Source organism: Buteo buteo, unplaced genomic scaffold (assembly GCF_964188355.1).
Source record: "Buteo buteo unplaced genomic scaffold, bButBut1.hap1.1 HAP1_SCAFFOLD_219, whole genome shotgun sequence".
NCBI lineage: Eukaryota > Metazoa > Chordata > Aves > Accipitriformes > Accipitridae > Buteo > Buteo buteo.
Genome location: NW_027439383.1, coordinates 2,014 through 11,430, shown reverse-complemented (window position 1 = coordinate 11,430; position 9,417 = coordinate 2,014). Strand labels below are relative to the sequence as shown.

At 53.7% G+C, this 9,417-nt stretch overlaps 1 protein-coding gene across 3 annotated transcripts; it reads right to left on the bottom strand.

The window, feature by feature from the left end:
* Positions 1-4,026: 4,026 nt before the first annotated feature.
* LOC142028250 (uncharacterized) lies at positions 4,027-9,205 on the bottom strand. 3 transcript variants are annotated; one of them, XM_075022219.1, is made up of 7 exons: positions 8,811-9,205; positions 8,537-8,608; positions 8,338-8,445; positions 7,032-7,139; positions 6,402-6,470; positions 5,561-5,705; positions 4,027-4,551 (listed from the first exon to the last, which is right to left on the bottom strand). In XM_075022219.1, exons 4-7 carry the CDS (start codon positions 7,135-7,137, stop codon positions 4,122-4,124), a joined length of 750 nt encoding a protein of 249 aa, XP_074878320.1. In that variant the 5' UTR covers positions 7,138-7,139; positions 8,338-8,445; positions 8,537-8,608; positions 8,811-9,205; the 3' UTR covers positions 4,027-4,121. The 3 variants fall into 3 exon arrangements, with proteins under 3 accessions (XP_074878320.1, XP_074878318.1, XP_074878319.1); XM_075022217.1 differs by having other exon boundaries at positions 8,537-9,205; XM_075022218.1 differs by lacking the exon at positions 7,032-7,139 and having other exon boundaries at positions 8,537-9,205.
* Between the last annotated feature and the right edge of the window lie 212 nt (positions 9,206-9,417).

The following is a 9,417-nucleotide window of genomic DNA, read 5'->3' as shown; positions in this document are numbered from 1 at the left end:
GAGGCCATGTGCAGCAAAAATTACACTATCCAGTATTTTTAAGCTGATTTTTAAGCTCCAGCCTAGTTGAAGGAGGAGACATCCACTGTACGCTTAATCGAGAAAGATGTATGCAAGGTTCATTATTTAATTCAATTTTGCAGCATTCAAAGACACACAACTTAAGATTTGGGGAAGTTGCTTTTGCTTGCTGAAATTCAGCTTCTGATACAGAAGCACGGTTTAACCTTCAGGTGCACAACCTCTCTTAAATCCTCCACAGAGCTGACGGGGATAGGCACGTCTTGCGTCCCTGAATACCTGGGACTAGGAAAAGGCCTTCTCAGAACGTGTCTTCCCGGCCTTAAAAAGGATGAGACATCCAGCAACCACCCTTACCATGTGTATTCTAAGAGAAAAAGAAATACTGGCAACACTGTTTATCATGGGGAGGAGGAATACAGCTGGAAAACCGTGAAGAAAACCATGGAACAGCAACACAGGATTCTGGATGCAATGTGTGTTATTTCATGAAAAACAACTTGAAATAAAAAATGATGGTTGGTGGGAGTTGTGCATAGTAACATGTAGCTGGAGTAGGGTCAGAATACTTAAACCAGGGAATTAGAAAGATATTTTGAACATTGGCAGATATACTACAGATAGTAATTCAGGAGCAGAGCGCAAAAAAAAAACCTCCTAAGGGAAGATTCATAATGGCCTCTTTCATACACACAGCATTTCTTTCTGTGGAGGCGAGAGCAGGCTGAAAACCACAGAAGACAGCCAGGAAGAGCAGAAAATTCAGGGCAGTAAATACACAAACTGCAAAGCATGTTCTAGCTTGACCTCGCACAGGGTCACATGTACCCTCATTTCCCAAGAGCCGGTGTGACGGGTACACTCAACCCCATAACCAAACTAGCCGTAGTTTGGTACAGGCTCCAAAGGAGGTAAAGGAGCCATAGCCAGGCCAAGAACTCCTCTAGTTTCAATCTCTTCTCTGAAAAACCCACAAAGGAGCCGAGTGACCCAGTGAGCACCGCTGCCTATCACCTTGGAACACTCATCATGCGATTAACACAGGAATAGCAGGTGGTTTTTCCAAGACTCATTTATCAAGGAGCAAAAAAAGTTGTGGGCACAGGGAGTCTCATGCATACCCTTCCCATTGCATGTGATTTGACTAGGAGCCAGCCACTTTATCCCATAAATATGACAGCCTAAGGGAGCCTTCTTTCAGCTCTCCCTCCTAGGCAGCGTGGCTGCATGGCAGTGATCTCCCCTCGAGCTGGGACGCCTCTCAAGGTTGCTCCTCGAGGCATAGAGGCCTGTTCTCAATAGCAGATCTTTGCTAAGTGACTGACAGCATGCTGAATTCATACTAAGGAAACAGTACTAATCCACGTAGCTACTTAATATTAACTATTATAAACTTTGTACAGATAATTCCATTAGACAAACTGTTGTCCAAGTCTGAGACTGAGATTGGACCGAGCCGCACCTAGGCTCCATAAGGAGTTTAGAAAGCAAGGGGGTCCCCTCTGAACCTCACGACTCAACGGGAGGGTCTTCCTTACCCTTTTGCATCTCCGGTCTCTGTGTGAATCCTTCCACCTCGATTCTAACTCAGTTCTCCTTCGTACGTTTCTTCCGTGCCGTAATTAATAAGGCAAACCTTGCCGTCCAACTTACTGAACCTCGGGAAACCACTGTCAAACTTTGTTAAATTCCTCATATTTATTGAACTCTGTCAAATTATTATTTCACCTCAATAAAACACACTGATGCTTCTCTCCTCCTGAGCGAGGTGCTTTCCGCCCCTTGGCAAGAGATTGGCGCAGCCGGCAGGATCCTGAATCTGGACTCATGACAGCCCACAGCACAGCTTGCATGGGGTGAAAGGCATGCATCAGACCTCAGGGCCATCACACCCACAGGGAGGCCTGGGGACAGCAAGGGCACCTGCTGTGTCCCCACCAGAGCACGCCTGCGGAGAGACAGCCTTCGGGAAGGGCCCTTCGGTCCGGAGCTGTTCCCTTGGCAGCACGCGGCCTTCGGGAAGGGCCCTTTGCTCCTGAGCTGTTCCCTCAGCAGCGCTTGCGAGGTGTGCGTGCAGCTCTGCCGTCCCTCAGTGCTGCTGTGGGGTCTGCGCCTGCTCGGGGAGGGAGGGAGGGAGAGGAGCTGCCCCGCGTTTGCTCTGGGTCGGCAAATCTTTCCCAAAAGGCGGGTCTGTCTGTGCTGCCAGCCACAGCCCTGGGCAGGAGGAGCTGTGTGACAGGAGCCCAAACCCCTCACAAATCCCCCCGTCCCCTCACAGACCCCAAACCCATCAAATCTCCTCACGGATCCCCCCAGACTCCTCAGAGTCCCCAACATCTTCTCACAAATACACTCACAGACACCCCAAACCCCTCACAGGCCCCCCCCAAACCCCTCAAATACCCTCACGGATCCCCCCAAACACCTCACAGACCCCAACATCCCCTCACAAATCCACTCACAGACCGCCCAAACTGCTCACAAATCCCCCCCATCCCCTCACAGACACCCCCAAACCCCTCAAATCCCCTCACGGATCCCCACAAAACCCTCAGGGACCCCAACATCTCCTCACAAATCCACTCAACACCTCACAAATCCCCTCACAGAACCCCCCCATCCCCTCACAGACCCTGCCAAACCCCTCAGAGACCCCAACATCTCCTCACAAATCCACTCACAGACCCCCACAAACCCTTCGAATCCTCTCGCAGACCCCCCCAAACCCCTCAGAGATCCCAACATCCCCTCACAAATCCACTCGCAGACTGCGCAACCCCCCCAAACCCCTCAAATCCCCTCACAGACCCCGCCAAACCCCTCAGAGACCCCAACATCTCCTCACAAATACACTCACAGACCCCCCATTGCCTCACACCCCCCCCCAAACCCTTCAAATCCCCTCACAGACACCCCCATACCCTTCAGAGGCCCCAACATCCCCTCACAAATCCCCTCTACACCTCACAAATCCCCTCACAACCCCTCCATCCCCTCACAGACCCCCCCCAACCCCTCAGAGACGCCAACATCCCCTCACAAATCCACTCGTGGACCGCCCAAGCCCCTCGCAAATCCCCCCCAAAACCCCTCGCAGACCCCAACATCCCCTCACAAATCCCCTCAACACCTCACAAATCCCCTCACAGACTCCCCCAAACCCCTCAGAGACCCCGCCAAACCCCTCACAGACCCCCCCAAACCCTTCAAATCCCCTCGCAGACCCCGCTAAACACCTCACAGACCCCAACATCCCCTCAACAAATCCAGGCACGGACTGCCCAAACCCCTCACAAATCCCCCCCCAAACCCCTCACAGACCCCCCCGCCCCCCACCCACCTGCACTGACCGGGCTGCAAGTGCACATTGCCAGCTCATGTCCAGCTTTTCATCCACCAGCGCACCCCCAGCTTACTCGCTGGCAGGGCAGCATGGGCACAGAGTAGGCCTTGGGGCCGTGCAAGCAGCCTTCAGCAATAGCTAAAACATGGGTGTGCTACCAACACTGGTTTGGTCACACATCCAACACTCGGCACCATATGTGCTGCTAGGAAGAAAATTAACTCCATCCCAGCCAAAAGCAGTTATGGCTCAATAGCAGCTTGGTGCTGCTCTGTGTTTTATTTCTGGCTTTGCCTTATGTGGTGTATTTGGCGCGCACGCAATGGAGGGGCTGGGGCTGGTATTGCCCTACACAGTACCCCTGTCCTGTGCACTCCAGGACAAAGCTGGCACAGGGAGCAGAGGTGGGGATGGTGACCTGTTAACGAGCCCCTTTGGTGCCTCTGTGGCTCAGAATTTAGCAGGACAGTCCCACCAGGGAAGCTGGGCTCCCCCAGCCTGTTGGTGGGTCCCATGCCCAGCTCCCTGCCTGCTGACACCATGGGCATCCAGGTCCCTGTGTGCCCCGATGCGAAGTTCGGCCCAGGATTGGTGAATCCCTGGGTCTGCTGCCATTACGACCTGGACAACTGTGCTACTGATCTGTATTTATTGCTGTGCCATTACTCGGACACGAATGGTCGATCCCTGAAGCTGTCCGTCAGGAGTCTGTCATTGTAGCCCACTGTGCTACTGATCTGTATTTATTGCTGTGCCATTACTCGGACACGAATGGTCGATCCCTGAAGCTGTCCGTCAGGAGTCTGTCATTGTAGCCCAAACCCATACCCTGGTGGGGCTGGCTCAGGCCCTTGCAGGAGGGCCGGCGCGATGGGCTTGGGGCGCGGGCGGGTGGCTTCAATTCCTCTGGGGGCTCGAGGTCGCTGGGCTGGTCCCGCAACAGCCGGCTGGCTGAGTTGGACAGCCATGAGGGCCGGGGTGGAGGCGGGCGGGCCGGGCGGCTGTCCGGGCTGGCGGAGGCCCGTTCCCTGCTGCTCTGTGGCAGGGGGGCCGGTTTTGCAGGCACAGGTGATGGCTCTTGCTGTCGGGTCCAGCTCTCCGGGGTGCTGCAGCGGCTGCTCCGGCTGTCCAGGCCCGAGGAGCAGCTGCTGGTGTCGGACCAGGCTCGCGAAGCTGCGGAGAGGCGCCTGCGGAGAGAGGAGGCTGCTGAGGCCCCACCGCGGCTGTGGGGCCGGGCGGGTGTGAGGGTGCGGGGCAGCACTGGGCGCCTCACGGGGTGCGGATGCCTGGCTGCGCGTGGGAGCTGTGGGCGTGGAGAGCTCCGTGCAGAAAACGGGGCACCCCGCACCCCTCGTCTGGGGCTCTGCTCGCCTGCCCACGGCTCGTCTCCTCTCGGCCCTGACCATCCTGACCTGCCTGCTCTGCACGTGCCTGGAAGGAGACCTGCCCGCGACAGACCGAGGGGACCAAAGCTGGGCACAGCGCTGCAGGGCCAGGAGAGCCTCCTGTTCTCCTTTCTCAGCGTGCCTGGCAGAGACCAGCACTCGGCTCCCCTGCCTGTCCCTGACCAGACAAGGGCACAGCCTCGGCTCTCTGTTCAGCGAGATGCTCTCCATCCTCTCTTCAGAATACGTATCCAAAGAGATACGTACCCCTGCACAGAAAAAAACCCTGCCTGTGCTGAGAACACGCATGCTGGCAGTGCTCAGGTGCAGATGGGACAGGCTGACTCTTTCTCCAAAGCAAGGCCGAGAGCTGGGAAGGCTCCTCACCACGGTCTCAGTTGCTGGGACACCCTGGTCGAGGTGAACCTCTGGGATTTACGGCATCACCCAACAGGGTGATTTCTGCTGGCAGGTTCACTGGCAGAAAGATGTCACTATTGCGCTTCTCACTTTCTATGGCAATGTCATCCCTCGTTTTTCTTCCTGACCTTGCTCATCCTACGTCTGTCGCTGGGTCTGCTCTTGTCGAGGCAGGGTCACTTTTAACTAACACTTGCCACAGGAGGAAGGCGTTTCACAAAAGAGTGCCCATGAATTGAGAGGCCAGTTAAAACATCTTACAGCAGAAATCTCAGTAGAGTTTGGCCAGTAACTGTCTCGGCACTCCACAATACCCTACCTCTAAATGTTTCATGGCTAATAGCAGCCATCTAATACAGAAGTTTGGCAAAAAAAACTCCCAACAACTCACCGTCGTCTCTTCCTCCACAGACAGATCACACAACACAGTATCATCCCAAACAGCACGGAGCCCAGGACCGCCACGGCGCCTTCTATGCAGTAGTACCGGAAATCTTGAGGATCCACAGCATTTGTGTTTCTCTTGTCATCCACACCTGCAGGAACAATTCTGTGCATTAGTGTGTCCTGCACGCTACTGGTAATCTCACAGGAGGTCTGACATTGCCAGGAAATGTTCTTTCTCACTTTGTTAGCATCTCTGCACCAGCAAACATGCTGGGGCTGCAATGTTTCCTTGGTTTCAGTAGAAGCAAAGGAAACTCCCAAAGCCATTGCAAATCAATGCACTCTGGAGCCTCTCTTTCTCCTCAGAGCTTTGCTCACACTGTGGTACGGCTGTAATCCAGTTTTCCCAGTGTCACAGGTTTGCTCCCCCTTCTTGGCCACCCTTCACGTTTGCACACAATTTCTTTTGCGCTCACCCACTTTCACTCCCCAAGGCTTGCTAGTGCTGCTGCCTGGAGGCTCTCTCTGACCCTTTGGGACAAGTTGTCCCACTGAACAGAACTCATGAGGCCAGATGGAGAGCATGTGGGGGAGCGCAGCTGTTTGACCAATCGTTCCTTTGAGCGACACAGACAAAACCCATCCCTGCATCAGGGAGTGCCACCCCCAGCTCTCTCCCCAGCCCATCACCCACACCCTGAGGGGATGGAGTCAGGCCCTCTCAGGAGACACCTGAACCTCGCTCTCTCCCTCTTCGCCTTTCCTCCAGCGTGGGCACTGCTTGCATGCCCCCAGGTTTCAGGACTTGTCTTCCCCTTATGGCCCCCTGCAAGACTGCTAATTACCTGCACTCTTTGGAGAAAATTCGTATCTCCTGGCGTGGTGGGCTTCTCCAGGGCTGGACAGCACTGCCACTGCCAAGAATCAGAGAAAGGTAAAGCCTCAGCATGGCTCAGGCACAGAAGATGCAGGAGGGTGGCACAGGTTCCCTCTAAGCCCATGCCCCATCCGCCAGTGAATCCCTTTGGACCTCAGTTCACAGGAGGGATCCCCCTCTGTTGTGCTTAGGGGGACTCAGGGCAAGCTCTGGGATGCAGGTATTGCAGGAGGCACATTCCATTAAGAGTCGTATTTCCCATCGTCTGCTGTGGGTGGTTCAGATGGCCTCACCCCCAAAACGGTAAAGTTCTCAAATTCCTGTGAACAGGGTGTGGTGGGAGGTGAGCATCTCACTGCATCCACACAGAGGGTTACGAGTGAGTGTCTCTCTGGCACACTGATGGCAGTAACCTCCACACCCCAGAGATGACAGTCATCCTCAGAGAGCCGTTGCTGGCTTCTTTTAGAACACTCGCTCTGTACTAATAATAGTTTGGCTGCTGACAAGATGTGCAGTAGCGGGCACCAGGGGAAGAGGCTGCAGACACACAATGATTTTGATTCATGACACTGGATGACTGAAGGACAGCAATTACCTGGCACGCCTGTTGATTGAATTGCCCCTGTTTTTTCGTCAGAGACTGGCACTGCGTGACTATCTCCTTCCTGAAACGCCTCCTTCTCCACAGTCTCACGGTCCATCTCTTTAGAAAGAAAGTGGCTCACTTTAATTAGAAGTAACCGTTCCTCATCAGGAACGTGGTATCTTCAGGAGGCAATACTTCTCAAAATACATTAATAACGCTTAGAAACAAAGCCTGGGCATTTGGGGGTGCACCTAGTCACTAGTCCAAACGATGTGTCATTCATGGAGAAAAATTTAAGTGCTAGACACTTTCCAGTTTACCAGGAGACAGCAAATCCTGACCTGCTAAGAGACTAGGAGATTGCATGTGATCTTGTTCACATTCCACTTGGTGCATTTTTGGCAAACTTCAAGATGATGGTAAATTACTTCCCTCAGAGGAGACAGGAAGATGCTGTGGCCAGTTCAGGTGGGGAAAGAGTCCTTCTGAGAAGCACTTCCCATCATACCAACTCCACCACATGGTAAGGGTAACAGACACGCATAGTGGACTGAACCGCAAGCTCTTGCAAGCATATTCTGGGCACTTTCACAAGTGGCAGTGAAGAGCCCACAGTCCCCCAAAACAAGAGGAAAACCACAACCAAGTTATCGAAAACACAACTAGAAACAGACAGGCAGACCACCCGACACCGAATTCACAGCCCTTCATTTTAGCTGCCTTCAAGTTAGGTGTCGGGCCTTCAGCTGGGTGTCCAGCTTTCGCCTGTCCCTGACCCCGAGGTGTCACCGAGAGTCCTCAGACATCAAGGAGAACAATGGGGTTAGACCAGGCTGCGAAGCCGGGGTGCTCCCATCCTGCCCAGGGGATGCCTGCAGCCCAGGCAAAGTCTGCTGGTCTCAGTGACCCCAAGCTCCCGGCGCATCCTGTCCACTGGCCAAGGGCACTCTCCCTGCCAGTGACTGGCAGGGTGCTGGCCCTCTCATGGCTTATCAGGAATTGGCTCCTCAGCCAAGTCCCTCACACACTCAAGGTGCGAGCACTGTCAGTTCCTGCCAGCTGGATACCAACGTCTGCCCAGAACAGCTCTGGCCAGTAATGCTGTAACTGGGGCAGCAGCCGTCCCTGGGGCTCAGTTGAACCACAACTGGCAGCAGAGACTCTGCACCATCTCTACAGCTCACCAGCACCTGCAAGGTGTGAAATTTGAGTGTCAGTGCAGTGCGGCTCTGATCGATCCCTTCCTGCTGCACAGGATTCATGTCCATACATGCATCTGAAACCTCAGCTTCCCAAGACTTCTGGTTATACCCACCACGTGCTGCTTTGTCCAGTTCCTTCAGGATTTCCTTTAGGACTTCTGGTGACCGCTGGGAAGATCTTCCTATTTCAGCTTTAGCTTTATACTTTGCTCTTTGAGGACCTTAACAGAAAGTATAAAGTTAAATTTCTCAAGAATAACATACTGAAAACGAGCGCTTAGTCTGTGAAGTCAGTCAGGACTGACTACTCACCCCTAGGATGCCAGGTGAGCTCCAGCGCAGGACCCAGCCGAGAAGCTGGAAGAGCCCTCCCTGTACCCACATCTGCAACCAAACACCCACGAGAAGCTCCCATCATACATTGTGATATACACTGTCATACTGAATAGCAGAACATGTAAGGGGATCACAGAACAACATGGCACACACGATGCAGGCCTATATTCCCACACCTGCAAGAGACATCTTGCTCACATTTGGGCTTTGAGCTGGCAGCTCTCAAAGGAAGTAAAAAGCCATGACGTACCCGTGCGATCTCCCTGCGCGTCAGCCCTGGAACCCGGCTGGGAAGCTGGATAGCCATTGCGTCCAGCCACGTCTGTAAACAAACAGAACAGAGAAGCTCCTGTGAAATATTTCAATAGACTTCTTCAGATGTGAACGGCAATGAATGCAGTTCACACACAGGGTTGCTCCATGGCACTCGTCTCTCCCTGCCACTCAGGAGCACTGTGCAGACCGTTACTGGGTGCCTGGAACATGCCAGTTTAAAACAAACCATGTACAGAGCTGCCGGCAGAAAGGACTCCCTGGAGCCCACACCAGCTCTAAACTCAACCCCAACAAGCCCAATGGCTTTGCAGCAGGCACTGGAAGCAGCGCAGGGTCAGAAAGGCTGGGAAAGAATGTTTTGCAAGGCAGAGCGCCCCAGGCCACATCACTGAGCCTGACCCATTCCCTCTCTGCTCTTCTGCATGTCTAAGCATCAGCCAAGAAAATACTAACTTAAATTTCATATGAACAAATATTAAAACCTAAATGCCCGCTCATTCAACTGACATACCTGTGGGTTGCCCTGAGGCTCCCGGACAAGATCCGGCTGAGCAGTCGGGTGGCCATCGGCTACAGGCACA